The sequence below is a fragment of the Tauraco erythrolophus genome, chromosome Z, assembly GCF_009769465.1.
Source record: "Tauraco erythrolophus isolate bTauEry1 chromosome Z, bTauEry1.pri, whole genome shotgun sequence".
Classification (NCBI taxonomy): domain Eukaryota; kingdom Metazoa; phylum Chordata; class Aves; order Musophagiformes; family Musophagidae; genus Tauraco; species Tauraco erythrolophus.
The window spans coordinates 2,736,240-2,760,333 of NC_141496.1; the positions used below are offsets into that span (position 1 = coordinate 2,736,240).

The 24,094-nt window shown below is 46.7% G+C and overlaps 1 protein-coding gene across 1 annotated transcript in view; it reads left to right on the forward strand.

Moving 5' to 3' along the window:
- The window catches only part of MYO5B (myosin VB), a 133,553-nt gene that overhangs the window by 40,579 nt on the left and 68,880 nt on the right, over nucleotides 1-24,094 (forward strand). Inside the window, 5 exon segments of the mRNA XM_086629200.1 lie at nucleotides 1,496-1,761; nucleotides 5,127-5,208; nucleotides 6,761-6,901; nucleotides 18,721-18,843; nucleotides 20,127-20,210. Of these exon segments, the coding sequence (XP_086485326.1) occupies nucleotides 1,496-1,761; nucleotides 5,127-5,208; nucleotides 6,761-6,901; nucleotides 18,721-18,843; nucleotides 20,127-20,210 (696 nt within the window).

Sequence of the window (24,094 nt, forward strand, 5' to 3'; positions counted from 1 at the left end):
TATCTTTTGGTAGAAAGCCCTTTTCCTTCTGTTTTTCTGTGCTTTTTTTTTGAAAATACATCATAACTTCGTGGTTGCATTGTTTTCCTGGAAGATAGTGCATTATTTCTCCTCTCTAGCCAGCCCATAAGCGAGGTGATTCAAAGGTCTCTTACCACCTGAAGTCCCAACCCATCTTTAAGTTTTCCTGCTTTCTTAAAAGACTTGATGCACAGAGTATTGGGGGAACGGTGACTCCCACCAGCAGAAGGTGTGATGCTCTACAACTGCTTTGCTACAGGCAAAGCCACGAGGCAGCTGCTTGTAATGTGGCCATCCAGTATTCAAAGGAGCACTCCACAGTTAATTAGCAGGAATAAATAAGACTAAAGACGCCTTAGTGGTGTGTTTTTTTCTGTGTTTGTTCAGGGAGGGGGGAAAAAAAAGTGATTACGTGGAAAAATACTGTCCTGTCAATTATCATTTGCATCTCAGACTGGATTGTTTGTTCCTAATTAAAGTATTAAAATGGGTTGTGTACACACTTTTAGTGATACCCTTGAGATGCTGTGTTGTGCAGTTAGTTGGATGCTGGGGGTAATTTGCTTGGTATTTGGCAACATGGATATGTAAAAGTGGTCTGCCTCGACAGTGTTGAGTTCTGTAATGGAGTTCATGTCGTTTAATTACCTTCAGATGTAATTGCATGGTGTTAAATCAATCCTGTTACGACTTTGAATCCATGGTCATGGAAAAAGCATCCTAGAGGTCTTTTAAAATGCAATTTTTTCTCCATCCCCAAACCCATCCAGCTTCTAAACAAGCATGTATCTGACTGGAAACGGTTTACTTCCTTTTAAATATGTATTGCTACACTGGGGAAAGGGAAATTGATTTCTCATTGTCTAAAAGGCAATATCTTAGCATAATAGAGACTCAGAACTGCCTTGTCTTAGTCTGAGGAGGAAAGTGCAATGCACTAGAGAAAATTAAGTTCACGTTTCATTTTATTGATTGTGCAAAACGCAGCCCCTTCTGGTAGTGCACATTTTGCAGCTTTGTTATTCAAAATGGATTGCATTTTTTGTAAAAGGCATGGTGTAATGGCATACCCCAAGCTTTGACTTGAGGCTTAATCGAGGTTGATCTGAAGAAGCGTGTAGCTGTGCCTCAAGGAGGAGTAGAGTGGAGAGCACTCTTGCCTGTTGGCAGCCACTGTGGAAATCCACTCTTTTTGAAGTTCAAGACCTTAAGGGCAGCCAGAGCAGAGGAAAGCCATAGTGTGTACCACCATTCAGAGCTCCGTGTGAGCTATTTCATCTGTGTCCATGAAGACTGGTGCAACTGGATGAGTGCGTATTGCTTTTCTGTTTCCTGTCAACCACAGAGAAACACGGTGTTTCCTTAGGTAATTACGAAATGCTGCTAATTTCTTGCACAGATGTGGGAACTCGGTGTTAAAAGTCCGGTTTTGGAATGCCACCACCTGCTGACTTTTGCTTCTCGTTACCTCCAGAACGAGGACGAGCACTTGAACAACTTCTGCGACTTGCTGGGCGTGGAGCACAGCCAGATGCAGCACTGGCTTTGCCATTGCAAGCTCGTCACCACATCCGAGACCTACGTGAAGAACATGTCCTTCCAGCAAGTGGTGAACGCCAGGAACGCCCTGGCCAAGCACATCTACGCCCAGCTCTTCAGCTGGATCGTGCAGCACATCAACAAGGCCCTGCACACCACCGTCAAGCAGCACTCCTTCATCGGCGTGCTCGACATCTACGGGTAGGCGTGCTTTCTGCTTTTAAGGCTGTTTAATTAGTCCTTTCTGATTTGTCTCGCCCTTCACGGCAGCACACGTTTGACCTTGGCTTGTGGCAGGGCATGGGAATAGTAGAAAAGGATGCAAAAAAAGTGCGATTGTGGTACCCAGGCTGGAAAATAATAGAGCTTTGAGACGGAGCCGTGTGGGTGATAGTGGGTCACTGCAGAAAATTGGATGTCTGAGTTAGAAAATCAGACGCAGATTTTCAGAAATCTGGATAAAAGGAGGCTTGAGGATAATGCTCATGAAAGATTAAGTTGGGCTTGAAAACCTGTTGGTGTGGAAGAAAAACCTGCCTTAGCTGCAGGTCTCCTGTGCATCCTGTCCAGTGCATGGGCCAGCAGATACCTTTACAGCACTGGTGTCACCGCAGAGCACAGTGGGCTCTTCTTTTTCCTGCAGGTCTTATCAAAAGAAGAAGGTTTGCAGAGGAAGGGTGTCCATGCTCTGGGCCATTAACACTTGTGTGTGAATCCAGTATCCTAAAGAGATGGTAAATCCTTTTCAGAATAGGGTATTTCTTTCTAAATGCTGAGTAATTAACAATGCAGGTACCTTGGGTGCTGGCAACTTGAGTCTCTGCGGTCCTTGAAAGTAGTTTGATTCCCCAAACTCAGGTTATTTGGGAGCTTTAATGCGTTCTGCCAAATATGTTTTTTTTTTTTTTTTTTTTTCAAAATGTCTGTTGTTCTTCCTTTCCCTCCTGGGGAAGAATTAAGCTAGAAAGGCAGGGAGCCTGCACACAGCCTCCACTGCATGTCCGTCGCATCCCAAGGGCACCTCTGTCCCAGCGCTCCTGGGGGAGGACTGTCCCCATGGGTGGGATTTCTAGGGATGAGGTCTGGACTGAGGGTGCAGAGGCTGTGAGGTTTGCCTCCTAATTCTGTAACGCTCAACCCTGCATCCTTAGTCCTGTTAGGATTAGGGTGAGAGGGTGCAGCATTAAAAACCTTTATGTGTTTGTTGAAAGTGCCCCGTTTGCTGCAGTCGTGGTACCACAGTCCATCCAGAGAGTGGATTTATGTGGCTGGCTTGTTTTTCCTCTGCTTGCCATGTGAAGGGAAGTCTGAGCACCCAGGCAGCCAGCTGCATGCTGGACTTATTTATGAACTTTAAATATTTCAGTGTAAACCCCCGGTACTGCAGCAGATTTAGGAGACAGCTGTCACACACGCGGAGCAAGGAACAGGAGAAAAGCCAAAATGCCGTGTCTGCCCCTCGATACCTGCTCGTGACAGCTGTCCCCAGGCTGGGATGTGCCTTCCTGGGAGCCACGGTGATGGATCGAAGTGGTGACTGCATATTTTTTTGCACCAGGATATCGGCACTGAAATGAATAGAAACAAAACAGCTGTTGGTTCGCTTTTCCCGTTAGGATGTCTTAATGCAATCACTTTGTGCGGGCGGGACTTCCTGGCGAGGGCACGCATGGAGCTGGCAACCAAACTGCTCCATCAATTAACAAATTGTGCTGGCAGAGTCCCTTAATTAGCGACTTCACGAAATCTCCCTCGGAGTTGATGTTGTACAGCTGGTCTGCCCCCGGCCAGCGCTTGCTGAGAGGCTTCATAAATCACATCTGGTGTCTCTGAAGTGGAAAAAGAGCTCCCACTCCAATATCTTTTCCTCTTGTACCCCCACGCTCGTGTTTTTCCACCTAGCTCTCCCTGCCTCTCTGTTTTGCTTAAATTTTTTCTTGCCCTGTTGCTCTGATCATGAACCTGCAGGAGTTGGTGTTTCCACGGAGTAGACTCTAGTTGCAAGAGCTGAAGGCACTGATCTGCTTGGCGTGATGGCCATGCAACCAAGGTCAAGCACAGCAGGAGCTCTTCAAGGACATGCTTGTCATTGAGGCTCTGGCCACGTGTTTAATACAAACACTCGTTAATCTCAGGCACCAGATTTTTGTTGCACTGAAGATTGTAAAGCTCAGTTCATGGGATGGGGAGAGACTGAACATCCTCTGCTTGGCATGAGCTGTGCCAGCTCTGGAGGCGATGCCAGCCCTGGGGCAGGCAAAAAGAGCTGGTTCAGGGTTTCCTCAAGTCCTCTGGGGCTGATAAAAGCACAGAAGAGGCTCCTTTCTCCTGTTTTCCTTTTCCATTGCCTTTTCTTGGGCGCTGAGTTTTTTCTATAGCGAGTGCATTGTCACCTGGCAATACCTGGGGAAAAACTGCATCGTGTGGATAACAGCCAGGTAGTCCTCAGAAAGTACTAGAAATACTGATTTGGGGGCAAAAAAGAGCTTAATTTGTTTAGTGCCTTAAGACTATTCTGCCAGCTCCTACTGCACCTATTACCTGACCAATTATTTCGCTGTGCATTCGTCACGACGGCAGCTTATTCGCAAAGTGCAGGGAGTTTTGCCACTGCTTCTCTTAATTTAATCCTTGCAGTCATGTGTCAAAGTCTTCTTTTCCTCCCTCCTCCAACTGTGTTTTAAAAATGGAAGTATAAATAACGTAAATCCCCGTGGTAGCTGAAAAATGTCCTTTTTTTTAAGAGCAAGCCTGGATCCCTCTGCCTGTCCCTGGGCATTGCGTGCTTCAGCCCCAACTGCCGCAGGCGCTGCGCTGGCTTTCTGCTGCCTGCCAGTAGTTTGTGTTATTAAAACTGCGTATTTTTTCCTTTTCTAATTGTGACTAGGAAACCAGTTTTGAGCTCTGTTTGGAGTTGGTTGGTGGGATAATGTTTTGTCAAGGGGAGCTTTGGAAGCCCAGGTGAAGAGATCTCGGATCGCCGAGACCAACACCAAACTCCCTCTAAGGAACGTGTTGGAATTGGAGCTGAAAGCACCATTTCTCCCTCTGTTTCCAAGAACTCGCTTGCTCACGTGTATTTAATTTTTATGCTATCAAGGATTCAATACAGAGGCTATGATTATGAATTCAATACCTTCTTTTTCTGCTCTATTGAATTGCATTAAAAATACTGTGTTGGGTCTTTTAAGACAGCAGCTACTGTTTCTCCATCACCTTTGCAGTGAATATATTTGGACTTAATATTTCATAATATTTTTCCCCAAGAGAGGCTGTTACATTTCTCATCTCAGACAGCACCAGTGCCTGATGGGCAGGAAGCTACAGTCGTACCAAATATCTTATTCGTGCTTAGCAGAAGAGACCTCTTGAATCCCTCGAGTTGTGGCAAGGAAAGATAGACGTTTCAGGGAATGAGGAATAAAGTGTAGATCTGGGATAAGGGGAATGCGAAGAGACGGTTGAGTAACTGGTGTTCCCCACCACACAGATGACACCGTTGCAGAGAAAAGTAGATTTTTTGAGACGAAGCACCGCTTAATGCTGATTTATTCATTGCTTTGCAGGTTTGAAACTTTTGAAGTGAATAGCTTTGAACAGTTTTGTATCAACTACGCCAACGAAAAGCTCCAGCAGCAGTTCAACTTGGTAAGGTCAGCTTGGAAACGTTCCCATGAAGCTGAGCAGGAGATGCATCAAGGCGGGATTATTGTATGTCTGGCTTCTGCTTAGTGGCACTTGCCTGCAGCTTGGCCAGATCACACGGCCACCATGAATGTAGTCCTTGAGATACCATCTCTCCCAGGCAATAATTGTGCATTGCAATTGCACAAAATGTTCATATCAAGTTGAAAATGCTGCTTTGCTGATTTATAAGCTTGATGCTGGAAGCAGGAGTGCGAGTGGTTTTTTGCAAAGGTCCATGGATAGTTTTGAATAAGCAGAGAGTTTGCCAAGTGTATTTTTTGGTGTAGTTTCAATCCTAAACCGAGCTAAACCTGGACGGTCTTGTGCAGAGTCCTGACTTCCAGTGCTGAGACAAAGCATGGGTGGAAACCTGCCTGTTAGGTGCGACTTAAACTTCTGCAGACAAAACTCTGTATTAAATGGCAGGATTGGACACATTCCTCATTTTTTCAGTTGGATACACCTCACCAAAAAAATTAGCTTCTTGTATTTTATTAGATGCAAGTGCTTACCTGCACTGGAAAAGAAACCAGTAAGGGGTTGTCTTCTGTTTTTGTTGTAAGCAGGGAAAAAATTAGTTTCAGAGTATGAGAGGGAAAAAAACTTGTTAAGTTTTAGCAGCTAAGTACTACAGAGTAGTTTGCCACTGTGAAGTGATATCATATGCGTCGACATGAACGTTTGCAGTGTATCTAATGCATCAGATCGTTGCTGCTAAAAATGAAAAGTAAATTATGGATTCTATTTGCACTGTTCATATCTTACTTAGTATGTCCAGCTATCACTTCTGAAGCTTATAAATTCAAACTCTGAGATGACATGTTTGAAGAGATTTTAAAAAGCTATCTTTGAAGAAAAAAGTGCATTTGAAAAATCATTTTTTAATATGCTTAGAGTATCTCAGAAATAGCCAGAGACAATTTATCTGCTTGGGCAGAGGTCTGAGATATATAAGCTGTGCAAAGATTATATATATTTTTTTTAGTGTTTTAATTTTTATAAAATAAGAATCTGCACTAGAAACGTTCCTGAGTCAGTTAGATACTGCTGCTGATATCCCTTCTAGGACAATGGGTGCTCTTTGTGAAGCTCTGCTTGGCTCTTGGCTTGTGAACCTGCTGCAGGTCACTAGTTTAATCAGCAGAGCACCAAAGGAGGGAGGGATTTTTCTCAGCCCAAGGGAGATGTTTGTCATTGCTGTTCCAATATGTGTCTCCCACCTAAATGTAGTGACAGCTTCGGTCATTTTCTAGTGAAAGTCACTTAAAGCCATTTTTTTTCCTTCTCCATAGTTTCCTAGTGCAATGCTTTTATTTTTCTTGCCAGAAGCTAGATTGTGTAAATGGCAGAGCCTGTACGAAGCTGTACGTGAGGGCACCTAAAGCTTCTCTGGCTTCTGGATGGGCTGAGGGAAAACTCTCCTCCAGTGGAGCCAAGTGGGTGAATGGAGAAGGGGCTGGTGCTGTGCTGGCTGGGGTCACGATCAGTAACTCTGCTGTTTTTCCAATCTCAGCACGTGTTTAAGCTGGAACAAGAAGAGTACATGAAGGAGGGCATCCCTTGGACTCTCATAGACTTCTGCGATAACCAGCCCTGCATAGACCTTATAGAGGCAAAGCTTGGTATCTTGGACCTCCTGGATGAAGAGTGCAAGGTAAAGAGGACCACTCACCTTTTCACTGGCATTTTAATTTATTTTTTTTTTAAAGGCTAAAGAATGGGCTTTAACCTGTGGTAGCTTGCAAGAGAGTAGGCATCTCCTTTCACTTGTACTGCTGGGGTGCTCATGGCTAGGATAGACTGTGGCATTTCCTTTGCCTTAGGACCATTCAGAATCTCCTTGGCAGATGCTGGTTACCAACTTGGATACCTGCTCTCACGATGTATTGTCACAGCCCGTGTTTCTGTCCTGACTGCACATAGTGATAGTCATTGCTTGCAACGTTTGATTCCACCAGTGTTATCCAGGAGCTGGAGTTCCTCCCTGTCTCAAGCCTTATTTGTCCCAGGGGAAACCTGGTTCCTCTTGCAGTAGCTGTTTGGGGTAAAGTCGACTGCATTTAGTGCACAGACTTTAGATACTGGAATTTGTGCTTCAGTGACACGTGGCGTATAGAAAAAAAGGTGTCTCGGAGGGTCTCCTGTTAGGGGTTAACTTTGCAGCGTCAAGGGACATCAGCCACCTAAGGATGATTTGGTGAAGTCAATGCCAAGCTCTGACTGACTTCAGGCAGCCTGGATTTACGTGGGTTTTGTGGAAGACTGAAATTGCGTGTCCCTTCTGCTCCTTAGAGATAGAGAAGCAGGAGCCAGTGATGACGTATAGAAGCATCTGCAGTTGTGTAGGCTTCTTGTTTAGCCATTGCTTCCGTGTTCTTCTGTTGGGGTTGGCAATTGTGTCTTCCCTCAGCTTTTCTGAGTTTGTGGTTTGTGGTTGGTTGATCTGGTTGGTTTGGTATTTTTAAACCAAGCTTGTAGTGTTGGTGGAGTAGTTTGTAGTAGTATCTTTTACCTTGTGCCTCTCATAACAGCCTAAATTAGATCTTGCTTAAACATTGAGCACAAATGCCAGAACAGCAACGCTTCATGAGAATATAGAAGAAAGGTTGGACTCCTTCTTCACTCCTTGTTCAGTCACGAATTGTCAAATGTATCTGTGAACAAGAAATGTGAGATGGGAGATTTTCTTGGGGAGTTGGGATGCCTGTTTTAAAGGTCTTCAGCATGAAAAATAAGTGGAAGATCCAGAGTCTTTTAGGTATGGTCATCTCAACAGGAGAGATCAATGTGATGCCATGATGAGAAGGGCTTCTACGTTGGGCAGAGCAGCTCAGGTCTTTTCCAGTGTTCTGGTATCTACACAGCAATGATGATGAGAAAATACTGGAGAGTGTGCTATCAGATCAGGGCTATAATAAAATACTGTGGTACTGAGAATAAAGAAACATGAGTGCTTCACATGAGTGGTTGTGATACTCAGTGGGAGGGTTTTCAGACCTTTTGGCAGAAGAAAACCCTAGCATGCAATAGCTAGATGTTCAAGTTAGATTCAATCATGTAGTAATCCTTTTTAATGCTGAGAACAGCCTATTGGAAGGGGGTGATAGCAGCCTTGCTGCTGGATGTGGCTGCCTTGTGGAGCCTCAGACTGGTTTTGCTATGGTGTGATCAACGAGTTGTCTTTGGGAAGAGTTTCCATCAAGACTTGGATATATTCTGTGCCCTGCAATGTGTTACTAATAGTGGAAGGGCTTTTGAACAAGGGCAGGGAAGGGTGAGGCAAGGGGTGGTGAGAGAACTGAAGCAGGGAAGGGGCTCCTCACCAGGGTAGCCAAGGTGATGAGAAGGGCACAACAAATTCTTGTTGGCTCTGTGGGATCCATGGGTAGGGGACAGATCCAGTGGCCCAAGGGCAGGAGTGTCACGTTGCATCAGAGGGAAAGGTTTTGCATCCATTATTTAGACTAGTGTCCCTGTTGGGATTTCAGGAGATGTATGACCTGTCCTTGTCTGGGAGGGAGGTCACCTGTCAAGTGGCTGCTCTCCTCCAAGTGACAGGGCTGCCTTCCCAGGCACGACAGGACTGTCCCAACCTGCACAACCCACAAGCTGAGCCCTTGTCTGGGGTACGGACACTCTGGCTATCACTTTGCTGGAGTTGGGGCTTTGCCCTGTTCAGATCCAGTCTCAGGAAGACTCCTTAAAAATGAGAACAAATTAAAGTTAATTTGATGTTCTTAAAAATAGCATCTTAGCCAGTGCTGGCTCAGAAGGAGGTCAGATTAATTGCTTGATGTTCAGCACCATTTCATTTGGTCTCTGCACTATTAAGCCTGGTAAATCCTTCAGGCTTGAACTGGCTCTGGGGTGTTGTGAAGACCATAAGGAAAGTTTCCCTCGTGCCTTATTGACTGGTAACGCCCTTTGCGCGTCTCCGAAGCACCTGGTGCTGGTTGCTGCTGCTGACATTGCATTAGATGGAGCAACTCCTGTGCACCAGCAGTAATTTGGGCAGCTTTGCTGTAGATCTGCCTGGTCCTCTTTTTTTTTTTTTTTTCATCCACACTACTGCTTTTTTCATCCGTACTTCTTTTTTTTTTGACCAAAATAACGAAACACAAGGTCTGCTCCCCCTCCGCATCAAATGCTGATTTTCTGAGTATTTACCTGTCAGTGGGGAATGCTTATTACGGGCCCTATAATAGGCTCTTTTGTAACAACCTGCAAGCGTTCTCCAGCTTTATGAAAATTTCAGCGAAGCCTGTTGACTGAAAACACAAGTTTATGGATGAAAACCTTCACCCCCCGCATCACCAGCAGCAGAGTTTCACCTCTCGGGGAGAGCCGGCCGCGAGACCACCATAGGGTAATTGCGAGTCATCTCGCTAGCACGTACATCAGTGGATAAATATACTCCTGGAATGAAATGGTGTCGAGGGGAGGTCTTGGTGACATAATGAAACATCAGCGCAAATGCGGAGGGTTTGTCGCTAGTGTTCTCGCTTCACGGTGTGGATTTTGTTTTCCATCTTTAACATGAGGCTGGGGAAGGAGGTGGCTGGGTATAGAGTGAAGCAGTCGTAGACCTTCGGTGTGTGATGAGAGTCTGGTTACCCTTTAGAGAAGAAAGGGACCAGACAGGGTTGAAATGGGAATCGGCAATGAAAGAGAGGTCTCTCAAATTGAACTTCGGGTTTTAAGGACTGAACTTGTCTCGTGAAAGCAAATGAGACAAAAAAAGCTCTGAAAAAAAAGAGTACTTTAGAATACGTTTGGATTTGTGAGTTTTTAAACAGCTTTGAACTCCTAGAAGTTGGAAGCTGTTGTACAACTTTTTTAAGGTTGGAGAGGGCTTCTGAAGGTCATTTGGTCCAACCTCCAGTTATGTCCCTGGTCTGCCCAGGAAGCCTTATTATCTCCATGGGACTGTGACTTAGTGCCCTCTGCTAAGTGACCCTGGAGTCTTCAAAGAGCCTATTCTCCATTTCCTGCACTGGAGTGTCACCTGCTTGGATCTGAAGGTTTTAGGACCTATCGGTTTTGCTTTGGCCTAGAAAGATGCTGGAGGAACAGCAGTAGTTCATGTCCCATGCACAGAAATGTCCTTAGCCAGAAACCAAGGCCACCGCAACAGGTGCAACATTGAAGTGCTCTAGCACAAACTGGTGAGCCTGAAGAGGAGGAGAAGGGGAGTAGAGCATCCAGGAGAACCTCCTTGACGCTGAGCTGTGAAGTAGGGCCAATGGTGGTGGTGGTAAATAATTTGGGATAAGAGCAGACCCCTTGAGAAGTACAAGGAGATCAATGTGGAACCCATCAGAAGAGGCAGGCATTAAGGAGGGAGGTGATCTTCTGAAAATCCAGTTGTGGGAAGTTGAGAGGGCATGGGGAAGATTGCTTGGGTGTCTGAGATGGCTTTAGGATATGGTTGGCCTTATTGTGGAGGAGAATGACTTTGATGGAGGGACAGCAGACTTCCTAGGAGGACTTTGAAGGCTTTGAGGTTGGAGAGAACACAAGAAGAGCAACTGCAGTGCTTTGCAGAGGAGGAGCCAGTCAGGGTTGATTTTTCAAGAGACTTGTTCTCAGGGGAAATTGAAAACTTTCTAAGAAATGCAGCCAAGTCTCTGCATCAAAGCTGGATGAGATGTCCTGGTTTTCAGGCTGAAAATGCTCGCTCTGAGAGTGCCTCGTGTCTTCCATACGTTTCCCATTCCCTTCGTGTGTCATTCAGGGGTACACTCTGAAGTTGCTGCAGATGTCCAGGTTTCCCTGTAAGGTGTGCTGCTTCTTGGCTGCTTTCTTGCTTTTGCCTATGCTGTTGGGATGGGAGTGGGAATGGAAAAACTAATGAAAAAAATTTTCTATTAGCAAGAAACAGATCTTAAAAGGGTTTGATCAAGAGCAGGCCAGTTGGAAGGGTTGACGTGTCAATCACAGCATTAGCCTCCAAGATTTATTATGGACCTGTGATGGTTTGATGTGGGAGGGTTCTGGTGGCAGGAGAGGGGATTTGCTCCCTGTGACTTCCCTGGTTTTGGAACTGGGTCAGACCCAGTTCTGGCCACCAGATCGGACTCCCATCCCCCTCGGGGTTGAGCCAATTGACATCTCTGTGAATTGCCCTATTTAAGCTGGGACAAAGGAACCAGAAAAGGTGCTTTGCCCCCGGGATGAGGAGAGAAGGGAGGAGGGCACTGCCCCCACTCCCTGGCCCCTGGCCATGGACTGCCCGCGCCAGGCTGGTGCCACCCGCTGAGGATGGCGGCGGCGGAGCCACTCAGGGAACTCGGGGAGCACCCCACTCCTGGGGTGCCCCTGGGCCGAGTTCACCCGGAGAGGGCTGAGATCTGGGAGAAACGGCCACATCGACACCAGGTCAGTGAAGGTGGAACGGGACGAGGTGTCCCAGAGCTGAGTTTCCCCTGCAGCCGGTGGCGAGACGGCAGGCGGCCCCCTGCAGCCAGGGATGGACTCGGCGGAGCAGAGACCCGCTCGCAGCCCATGAAGAAGCCCACGTTGGAGAAGAGATGCCTGAGCCTGAGAGAAGTCATGGAGCATGGGATGCACGACAAGGTAGAGGGGCATCTAGAGTCCGTGGGACGACCCACGCCGGAGCAAGTGGCAACAGCTCCCGAAGAATCCAAGACTGTGGCAAAGCCTGCACTGGAGTGATCCGATGGGGAAGGATCGCGTCCTGCGGGTAGGACTCACTCTGGAGAAGTCTGTGGATTTTTTCCTTGTGGGTAGGGGATCCACTGGAGCAAGGGAAAATGGTGTAAGGACTCCTCCTCCTTTAAGAAAAGGAGCGGCAGGAACAACATGGAATGAACTGACCTGCACCCCCCATTCCCTGCCCACCTGTGCCGCTGGGGGAGGAGGTAGAGCCGGAAAGAAAAGGAAAGAAAGGGGAAAGGTGTTGTTTTTAAGATCTGGCCTTGTTTCTTTTTTATCCTCTCAAGTAACTGGTTTTGTTTCCCTTTGTCCTTTTAAGTAACTGTTAATAAATTGCTTTGCTTTGAGAGAGCCAAGTCTGTTTTGCCCAGGACCATGGTTGGTGGGTGCTCCCTCTCTGTTCTTGTCTTGACCCTCAGTCCTTTTTTTTTTTTTTTTTTTCCCCCTCCTCTCCACTTCACTGGGGAAGGAGTGAGAGAGCAGCTGTGTGGAGTTTAATTGCCGGATCGACCTAAACCATGGCAGGATCCTACTGAAATTCCATAGATTTCATAGATTTCTAGGTTGGAAAAGACCTTAGAGATCATCGAGTCCAACCATCCCTAATCCCCATTAAACCATACACCTAAGTAGATCATCCACCCTTTTCTTAAACACATCCAGGGATGGGGACTCAACCACCTCCCTGGGCAGCCTATTCCAGTGGCTGACAACCCTTTCAGAGAAGAAATACTTCCTAACATCCAACCTGAATCTCCCCTGACTAAGCTTATGCCCAATATATTTTTTCTCTGCTGGCGGTGTGACGCTGAGGCTGCCAAAGGGGGATGTGTCTCACCAAACCCACGAGCTCCCTGATGTTCTCCAACTCTCTTGTGGATCAGCTGTGTGTGTTATGGCACGTTGCCATCGTGTTACGCTGTTAATGTGCCAAGTGCATTTTGTGACGCTGTTGAAAAGATGCTCTTTAACCTTTCCTGTGTTCTTCTGTCAAGTGCCAGAAACACTGAAGTCTGCTTCTAGCAGAGCGTTTTTTTTAATCCGGTTTGTCTCCGTGCATTGCCGTGAACTCGGGTATCTGAGCAAATGTGTTTTCCTTGTCTGGACTTGTTAGTTTTTTAAACATCAGAAATCATCATGTCATCTTCCTGTGCCGTGCAGTCCTATCCGGGAGGATTTCTGCTCCATGAGCAGATACATGGTGGTTGGACCTCTGGGCTTTCCTTTCGGGCGGACCGCCTAATCTGACGGCAGAATAGCCTTGCCTACATCACGCTGTCACCTTTTATGACTTGAAAGTCGGGCACATCACTTGCAGTGGAACGTGTCTCTGGAGCGTGGAGGAAGCCCAGGCTCCTTTCAGGCTTTTACATATATTGGAGTGATACGGAGAAAAGAACTAAAATGTATATAGCTCCTACTGCCTTCTCAGAGAGTTGACGTTTAGATCATTTTAGGTATGAATGGACCTTCATTGTTTATCCAGTTAATTGTCCTTCTGTTGAAGGTGATGGTAGAGTGAATCACCCTTTGGTCCAAATAGCTCCAAACATCTCCTTGGCCATCTGGTGGTTGTGGTGGGTTCTTGATCCTGGGACACTTCTGATCCAAAGGCGGTGGACTCGAGCCTGGGGGCTGACCCTGGCTGCACTGCGTAGGTTTGATTTTGGCATCATAGAATGGTTAGGGTTGGAAGGGACCTTCAATATCATCTAGTTCCAACCCCCCTGCCATGGGCAGGGACACCCTCCACTAGACCAGGTTGCCCAAAGCCTCATCCAACCTGGCCTTGAACACTTCCAGGGATGGGGCAGCCACAGCTTCTCTGGGCAACCTGTTCCAGTGCCTCACCACCCTCAGAGTGAGGAATTTCTTCCTTAGATCTGATGTAAATCTCCCCTCTTTCAGTTTGAAGCCATTGCCCCGTGTCCTATCACTACACGCCCTTGTAAAAAGTCCCTCTCCAGCTTTCCTGTAGGCCCCCTTTAGGTACTGGAAGGCTGCTGGAAGATCACCCCGGAGCCTTCTCTTCTCCAGGCTGAACAGCCCCAACTCTCTCAGCCTGTCTCCACAGCAGAGGTGCTCCAGCCCTCGGATCATCTTCGTGGCCTCCTCTGGACCCGCTCCAGCAGCTCCATGTCCTTCTTGTGCTGGGGACTCCAGAGCTGAACACAGTATTCCAGGTGGGGTCTCAGGAGCGCAGAGCAGAGGGGCAGAATCCCCTCCCTCGCCCTGCTGCCCACGCTGCTCTGGGTGCAGCCCAGGACACGGGTGGCTCTCTGGGCTGCCAGCGCACGGTGCCGGCTCATGTTGAGCTTCTCATCCACCAGCACTCCCAAGTCCTTCTCCTCAGGGCTGCTCTCAATCCATTCTCCGCCCAGCCTCTCCTTGTGCTTGGGATTGCCCCGACCCACGTGCAGGACGTTGCACTTGGCCTTGTTGAACTTCATCAGCTTTTCATTGCAGTAGCTCCTGGCAGCTCAGAGAATGATGTATGGAGACGGAAGGTCATGCTGGCCGGGATTACACAACCCGACCGATTTTATGCAGTGACGGGTGGAGGGACAGTGAGGACAGACGAGCAGAAGTTGGGGCCTTGTGAAATTACGGGTCTAAAGTTTTTTCCTGTTTAGAGGCTTCCATGCAATACTTGCAAGGCAGTTGACTTTCCTCTTCCCCGTCCTGTAAAAAAGTCTTGCACTGACGAAATAATCTCTAAATAACTTTCTCAGTTACTTTAAGACTTTAAACTGCTAGGACAATACCAAAAGCCGTTAATAGTTCAGATAACGGCCCTGCTAATTTTCATCTCCAGGACTTGGTCCCTATCAGATGCTTCTCAGGCACCTAAAAACACCCGGACTGCACAATGGTGAGCGGTGCACGGTGTGAGTACGGCAAAAGCGGCTTTCTGAGAGGCAGGAGTGATGCCTTTGAAGTTCAACTCTGAGATGTGCAGTTTTTTCAGCAAGTGGATGGCCTAAAAGAGAGCTGGTGCAGGATAAATCTGCTCTCTGCAGCGTCGGGCAGCTCAGGTGACTGCAGTGCTCCTGCTCTGCACCCACGGTTTGGTCCTGAGCAGGAGAGACCTAACGATCGCTTCAGAGATGGTGGTTTCATCAGTTATATTTCATATTTATATGTAAAAAAAAACCCCAATGTTCATTTAGGTAGCCCTATAGTTTAAATACACATGTCCATCTTTCATAAATAAAGATAAATTACTTTTTAAAATCTTTTTTAAATGGCATACATTGTGAATGTAATGGCATAAATAAATACCTTTTGGTATTTATAGATAATCTACATTATTTCTATGCATATCTGTAATTGGCTATGCCTGCAACTATAAAATACAAACCACTTCTGGGTTAGCACAGCTTGCATGAGTGGCTGCTGCATTGAATTCAGCTGCCTCTTCCACTTAACAGGGACAGGCAGGAGCTGAACATCCCTGTGTCCAGAACCCCTCGGGCGTGTTTTGACTTGCTGCCGTGAAATCAAAGGCTGTTTCAGAGCATCCATAAAGAAATACTCCTCATCTGTCTCAAGTTTTCCTCTTGTTGTTTGCTGCCTTTGTTTCCTCTATTGCTTTTCATACAAAAGTCTATGTAAAGACCTGATGGATGATCCAGAGCTTTCCCTCATATTGCACAGTTCTTCTGTGGTTTCTGGGCTCTGTCCCATCTAATTTTAAATATCACTTAACACTTTTCTTCTGACTCTTCTCTTTCTCTAACCTAAATAATCCAGTCAGCCATTTTTTGTTAAAAATTGTGTGTGTAGGTATGTGCAACCATTGCTGCCCTGTTGGCCAGTGGTGGAGAGTCCACCAGCCTTTTCGTGTCCTTGCCAGGCAGGCAGGAGGGATGGGGACAAACCCCATCAGCTGTGGTCCTCAGCCTTCAAGTGTAGAAACTTCGCTCCTTGTTTCCTTTGGTTTTCAAGAATTTTGCTTTGTGGCAAACTTGTTGCACTGGAAAAATACACAATAATGGATATTTACAGCCATGGTGCTTTCCTCCTACACCTTTATGTCTTTTGGAAAGCTTTGAGGGTTTTGGCCAGTTAGAAGAGAGAGACCTAAACATACCTTAAAAAAATGAGTCTTTATGGGAATTGTAATCATGAGAGTATCAGAAGTTACATTGTCATATGCTACTATACAGCTATATATGCTTACAAAATAATGAAACAGAACAGATTTTTTTTTTTCCTCCTGATGTTGTCAATATATCATCACATTAAGTTACATTTACAATGGTTTAGTGGGTAAAAACTGCAGGTGCTGAGTAGGAAGGGAAGCTCAAACCCTCCTTGTAACTGCTGATTTGTGAAAAGTAGCCCATTCCCTTGCTGCACAAGTGGTGCTGTGAGTTGTTGGTTTTGGGGTGTTTTTTTAGCCATTACAGTTGTTGAGGAATTTCTCCATTCTCTGCCCCATCCTGTCAAAGCAACGTCTTGGGCAACACCTGGTATCTTGGTGCACTATGGCCAAATTCTTTCAAGGGCAGGTCCACGTAGGACTTGCACCTTGATTTCAGTGTAAATAGGATGCAGAAGGGTGGTTTGATGTCCAGGAGATTCATAGTACAGGGGGTTGGATGTGTAGGAAGGGGACATGGGAATCATTTGACTGTGGTAGGACAGATATGTGAGTCTGACGTCCCAGCCATGTGTGCAATGGAGGTTGGGATCCAAGTGACCCCACCCCAAACCTGCTGAGAAGCAGAAGTTTCTTAAAAATTATAATTTTCTTATTATTTTAATATTTTTAAATTATTTTATCACTGTCATTTTAAAACAAATAGAACCTCTTGCTTTGTTGTCTCAGGTGGTACTTTGTAAAATTATTTGGTCACCAAAAATTGCGTTTAAAAAAAGCAACGTTGATGCCTGAGCAATGTTAAAGGAGAAACTGCTGCCTGAGCATTCACACAGTTGTTCAAGGAGTCAGTCTCATACCACCTGAGACTTTAACTGCGAGGACCGAAGCCTCTCCACAGCGGGCGACTCCAGGAAGCCAACGGGTGCCCCTTCCAGCTCTTTGCACGCACACGCACTCTCTCAGTCTTGGGTGCTGCTTCTTCCTTCAGGTTCAAGCCTAGGTTTCCTGTGGAAGACATCTCAGGCATCAGATTTTCTAAAAACTAATAGACTGGTACAACAGCAGGGTCTGCTTGAGCTGGATGCCTCCAGGAAGGGATCAAACAAAGAGCTCCCTGGACAATTTTACCCCCTATACCTCTGCATCCGCTTCTCATGCGTGCTTCACACACTCTTTTGGTCCAATGTTGATTTCTGGTCTGGGGTCTCCTAATACTTTATTGGATTCTCCCTGAGGAGAAGGACTTGGGAGTGCTGGTTGATGAGAAGCTCACCATGAGCCGCACTGTGCGCTGGCAGCCCAGAAAGCCAACCGTGTCCTGGGCTGCATCCAAACCAGCCTGGGCAGCAGGGCGAGGGAGGGGATTGTGCCCCTCTGCTCTCCTGAGACCCCACCTGGAATACTGCGTTCAGCTCTGGGGTCCCCAGCACAAGAAGGACATGGAGCTGCTGGAGCGGGTCCAGAGGAGGCCACAAAGATGATCCGAGGGCTGGAGCACCTCTGCTATGGAGACAGGCTGAGAGAGTTGGGGCTGTTCAGCCTGGGGAAGGGAAGGCTCCAGGGTGATCTTCCTTCACCTTCCAGTACCTAAAGGGGGCTACAGGAAAGCTGGAGAGGGGCTTTTTCCAAGGGTGTGTAGTGACAGGACAAGGGGCAATGGATTTAAACTGAAAGAGGGGAGATTTCGATTAGATATAAGGGAGAAATTCTACACTCAGAGGGTGGTGAGGCACTGGACCATTTTGTCGAGAGAAGCTGAGGCTGCCCCATCCCTGGCAGTGTTCAAGGCCAGATTGGATGAGGCTTTGGGCAACCTGGTGTAGGGGAGGGTGTCCCTGCCCATGGCAGGGGGATTGGAACTGGATGATCTTTGAGGTCTTTTCCAACCCAAACCATTCCATGATTCTCTCTGTCTCTCAGGTGGGCAGGCCGTTAGCCATTCTTGTCTTAACCGAGTTGCAGCTTCTGCTGTTGGTTGTAGCCCCCTCATCTTCTGATATATGCTGCTTCTGCACTTGGCACCAGCAGAATATGAGAAACACTGAAAAAGTCCTGGACTTTTTCTAGGATAAACCCTACTCAGCAACAGCCAAAACATCAGTGTTATCAGCATTATTCTCACACTAAATCCAAAATAAAGCGCTGTACCAACTGCAAAGAAGGAAATTAACTCTACTCCAGCTAAAAGCATGTCGAAGGAGAAGTTCACAGCTTGTGGCTTACGGCTCCAGCAATTCTAGCTACTGATGCTAAGTTAGTAAAGCTGGACACAGAGTATATACCCTGACCTCTGCATCCTAACACTAGGTGATTGACTCTGAGCCATTCCTTGTATTTAAAACCTGCGGATTTAAGCTAATTAACTAGTATTTCTTAGCAGTAATCAATGTAACTTAAGTACAAAAATACTACTTTAATTTTTTTTTCCTGCAAGAGCTGTCCTGGCTGTTGGAGCAGAACCAGCATTTGAGTGTTTTTCACTGGAAACAAAATTTTAGTGTGTATGTCAAGAATATACATGAAAGCATGCAGCACGTGCTCCTAGAACTGGGAGGTGGACTTTGCTTCTCAAATATTCCTGTAGCCTATGTGGACTACAGGAAACCCACAAGGGGAGTTCCTCCAAAATCTCCCTGCACCTCTTTTGCATGCCTGACCACAACTTTTTGGTCCGTTTTCTCCTCATCCAGGTTCCCAAAGGCACTGACCAGAACTGGGCACAGAAGCTCTACGACCGGCATGCCAGCAGCCAGCACTTCCAGAAGCCCCGTATGTCCAACACCTCCTTCATCGTCCTGCACTTCGCCGATAAGGTAGCTGGGCACGTCACGTGTGCTGGGACTTGAACACAGAAATGGGAAACGTGGAGAGGGGGAGAAAGAGCCTCAGGAAGGAAAACTAGTTTATAGAACCAGGGAGCTGCTTTATGGGCATGTGGGTGCCTGATTGTCAGTAATCTTGGTTTGGTGCGCAAATCTAGACCAGCTTGGAGGACTTCAGCCTCTGAACTATTGCACTAAGCTTTAAGTAGTTGTGCTTTCTAGGTGAGAGAAAAATCCTCTTTCTCAAAGCTGCGGCAAAATTAATTTCTGTTAGGGCAGCTTGACTGAAAATGTATCAGAAAGGGGAATTATTTTGGAAGAGTAGGAGCTGCAAGCGTCAGCAAGGCACGGTGGGGAGGAGCATCTGAGAGGTGGCCCTGGGCTGAGCCCACCCTTCTGAGGGAGAAGATGCCAACGTGGGACTCTAAATCCCAGTGTCTGTTGCTGTAGGGTCTCGTCCATGGGCTCCAGGTTCACTGAAACCCTGATGTGACAGGCATCGCTCGCAGCAAATGAGAATCTTAAAATTTTGCAGTTATCCAAAGCGCATGTTTGTTAGAAAGGAAAACATTAAGACCAATCTGGGATTGTGTCCGAGGAGCCAGGCAACAGGCAGGTGCTGTGATCACATACAGGAGGTCCTTCTCGTACCCAGGGTTGCTCTGGATGTGAACGGCACTTTTCATGGCAGAAGTTGATACTTTTCTTGCCTAGGCATGTTATTTTGCACATGTATCCTTCACAAACGTGTCTTTTTCCTAGTTCCCCCCCCTTTTTTTTTGTGATCAGTTGTTTCAGCCAACTTCAAATGTAAAAAAAAAAATAGATTTTTTTCCTCTTCCCTCAAAGTTCTTCATTTGCATCCCAACCCTCTGCAATTTCAAAACCAAGAGACCTGCAAGAGATGTAGCCAGGGCGTCTTTTGAGGTTTATTGATTAACTTACAAAGATTTCAGGAGGGAACAAAAGAGCGTGTAGAGGTACTGATGACCTTTGCATTTTTACCCATGGTTTCCATGGAAGTGCAGTTGGGTCCTGTACAGAGCAGTTTAATGACTATGCAACAATCTGCGTTTGCAGTAAGGATTTTGTTTTCATTCAGATTCACTTTCTTTGATAAAAAGAGACCTTTAAGTTCCAGCTTTTCCCCTCCCTTCTCCCTCTCAAGGATTTTTCAGGTGAGCTCCTGACAGCAGGGGAGCGGTGGGACACAGCACCTTGTTGCTATGTGGTTGGACATTACCCTCTGGGCTTCTTCCTTTGTCTCCTACCAGGTGGAATACCAGAGCGAGGGATTTCTGGAGAAGAACAGGGACACAGTACACGAGGAACAGATCAACATCCTGAAAGCCAGCAAGGTAAAACCAGTGAGCTGGGAGATAATGAGCACTGCTGCTTTCCAAAGCGTGAGCTTCATGCTTGTGTTCTGGTGCCGTGCCACCACAGGTCATGTAAACAAAAGTGGTTGGAGGCACCTGGGTGAACAGCAGCGAAAAAGGCAAATAAATGGGGTATGGAGGAGGGAGTAAGGGGGAAGAGGAGGGGTGAGGCTGCTGGGGGGCTGTGGTTGCACCCAGGTTTGGATGTGTGTGGTCCTCTTCTCCACCTTGGCGTCGGTGTTCCATTGAGGTGCATCAGAAAAATCCTTTCCAGACTCTTTATTTTTTTCATCACCAAGAGCAAAAATCAACATCAGCTAGTTACGGGGCAGTGCAGATCCCACTTAACTCTTGCTCAGAGCTCCCCATCCATCCCCTGACACCAAAGGTGTTCTCAAAAGCATGTAGAGCCACGGGTGATCCTGGGATTAAAAGGCACAGTCAGCAGTGTAGTTTGTATATTGTGGGTAACGTTGCTGACCCCACACTCTTCTGTATGAAAACGGCTGTTCGTCTTAGACGCAGTCCATCATACTTGGCCTTGTGACTTAATAACTTTAATAATTAGTATGCAGAAAATAGGGTTAATTGACACAAACTCTGAGACATTCCAGAGCTGTTTTATGCTGCTGCCAATACGTAGTATCAGCAAATTAACACATATTGATGACCACGCTTGCTCTCACTCCTGTTTTACAAGATTTTGTGCCGCGTACCTTTCCTCTCCCGAGTATTGCAAAAACAACTTATCAGCATCTCGTTGCATCAGTGCCAACAGAGATGTGTTGACTGACCTCAAATACCAAGCCTGCTGGTAAAGAGCTTGTTGGCCCCTGGGGTTTAAAGTCTCCCTTAGTCCCGAGGGCTCTGAGCTGGGTGGGCTGTTGGAAGCAGAAAAGCAGTAGCCGTGGGGCTCTGCAGGCTTTGGCGTGGGTCATGCCTGCAGTAAACGAGTGCTTGGCAAGCAGGCTTCCAGTTGGAGACTTTGCAGTTGGATGTATGGACTGTGGGGATTTTACACTGACTTCCAGTACTGCGCTGCTCTTCTCCATGAGCGTGCGTCTGCGCTTGAGTAGGCTGGGTTAGAAGTGTCAACAACACAGGTGTCTAAGGAATTTCAAGTCCTCCTTTAAAACCAGACTAGAAGTTCCTCCCTGCCACCTTGAGTCTTTCATTGTCAGTTAATGAGTCAAGACTTTAAACTACCTTAACTGTTCCCAAGGCCAGCTGGAAGTTAGTATGAAAATCCATCCCTGCAAAGTCCAACACACCATCCAGCAGCCAAAATCGAGACTGCATGGCTCTGGGCCACCATTGTTTCCACCAGACTTTGTGTGTGGTGTAGGGAAGGAACACATCTGCTTTTCTCCAAACTATTTCAAAGCCTCCCCCAACACAAACCCGCTTGTGAACTTGCATTTACTTTTTTGCGTTGCAAACTTTGAATCCCCCCTGCATGTTGCAAGCAGATGTGTTGTGTATCCAGACTTCTCCTCTTTGTGCCACCTCGCTTGGGTTTATGGCTAGATGTGACCTTCCAAATGCCACCCTAAGTAAGGAGTGTGATGTGGGGAGATGGAGGAAGTATTATTTTTAGGAGCGTTTTAAGGAGGAGTTGGTTCTTGTCAAAGTAAGAGAGATGAGAATGAGGGAAATTGAGTGGTGTCAGTGGCTCACCCTCTGTCTAAGCTATGAATTCACACCAAGATGGCAAGATGTTAGTTTTTCTCATCCATGAGGGTAGTTGCGAGTCCTAATAACTGTGATGCTGGGTTTTAATAGTGCCTAAATCAAGATCTCTGTGAGTTTGGGAAGCTCAGAGCTTCCCCAGGGTAAAAGCCAGGCATGATTAGAACTTATTAGAAACACCAGGTAACCTCCAGGAATAATTGATGCTGTATGATGAATTATTTAGCCAGCAGTGAACTTGCTGTTGGAGGTAGTGCTGCAGAACTGGCTGTGTCTGAAAGAGGTTTCTGTTTGACTTCTCCCTGTGGCTGCTGCAGAGTAGGTGCAGGGGAGGGCTGTAACTCACTAGGGTGGTGTGTTGTACAGTGGGGAGGACGGTGCCACCTTCAACTCCTTCCTTACAAAAAAAAAAAAATTAAAAAAAAATGCTGAAATGTGTTTATTAACAGCATCTCCTCCTCGTCACTCTTTCATATATGAGGACCATAATATAACATCAGAGTGGGCTGGGCTTTTGTTTAATACTAAAAAAAAACAACAAACAAACCCTGCTCCTTCCAACTGGTTTGCTTGGCCTAAAACATGTTGTTTCTTAAGCCATTAACATGTATGTCTCAGGGCCAAGGATTTGGGCTCACCTGGCCTGCACACTAAGCAAATGCTCCTTGGGATCAGGTGTTAGGACCTTGTGAATTCACAGTGGTGGCTCTGTAGGTGACAACAAAATGCGCATTTGTGGCCTAGATTAAAACACTCTCAAATGGACTTGGCTCTGGGAGTCTTTGGGGTGATACTGTGATGGGCTTGTGCTTTTAAGCCATTTCTTTAACGATGTGGGAACAGTGGCTGTTGTCAGCTTGTGCTGGGAGACAGCACTTCCCTTGGCAGGACCATCTTCATCCTCCTCCTGAAAAGCCTCCAAATCTTCTGCTCCTGCTTTCACTAACCCTGTTGGCCAGCAGATTCAGTTATCCTGATTTTTTTTTTTTTTTTTTTTTGCCTCTTGCCTGCCACATACCCTCCAGGGGTATAGAGATAATTTTTTTTTTTTTTTCTTTTTGCTGTAAACAGCAGCCTGGCTTCTCTGAACCAAAAAGAGCAGCGATTGCAGCACTGAGTCCGCTGCTCATGTGACTAGAACTTAAATTTGTGCTGCAAAAGGCTGTACGACGAGGACTTTGTCCTGTAATACAGGGCTGATCCTGAGTACGGTAATCACTGCTTTCCTCTTTGTGTTCCCACTAAGGCGATGCACAGGGCAAGGGGGGACGCTGTCAATTTAACACAGCAAGGACTTAAACACCTCTCTGTCAGCAAGTGCATCGCTGATGAAGCACTTCCACCAAGGCAGAACTGCATTCTGCTAATTAGAATGCAATTACTGCTGTCAACAAGATGGTGGAAGAGACTTTTTAAAGAAGCTAATTAGTTTTGTTAGCACTGGTCAGCTAAAATAGTTGCCAGATGATGTTCTTTGAATTAAGGAAACGGACTTGAATACTGATTGAAAGCGTACAGGCATGCCGTTAAGATATTATATTCCAGTCCTCTGTAATTACAAATAATGCACCAGTGGTTTTGGCTCTGCTGGTTGGGAAGGAGGGATCTGTCCTCCTCACTTATCCCCCAGCAACCGTGGAATAGATCCTGGGTGCTGCAGATGGTCCCATTTACACCAGTTTTGCTTTAAGCCAGCTGAAAACTCACCTCTGAGATTCTTGTCGAGCATTTGTGCGGCAGTAAGCACTCCTGTTATCAATAGCAGTCGGACAGAGGGCTCGATGGCACTCCCAGCTATGCACTGAGAAGATATTTTGAAACCTGAAATGACAGCCGGGGGTTCCACCGCGTTGTCAAGAGTGAGACAGTGAAGTGGAGCCTGTGTTGGATGTCTTCCAGCATCAAGCACCTGCCACCTGAACGTCCCGTGTTTGCAGGACTCGCGGCATCCAAGGCAGTAGCATGTCGCCAAAGTAAAACAGCTGTCAGGATGTCTTTTTTTTGGGGGGGATAGAGGGTTAGGCAAAGAAGGTGTGAGCCTTTATTCTGGCGAGTTTGCTTGGAGCCCACAAGCAGTTTGCTGATGTAATGCAAAGGGTTTCCTTTCCACGGTGGTGTTCAGGCTGCCGTGCTAGCAAATGGTGCCAACAGCCTGCGAGACCAAGTTTGGGAAT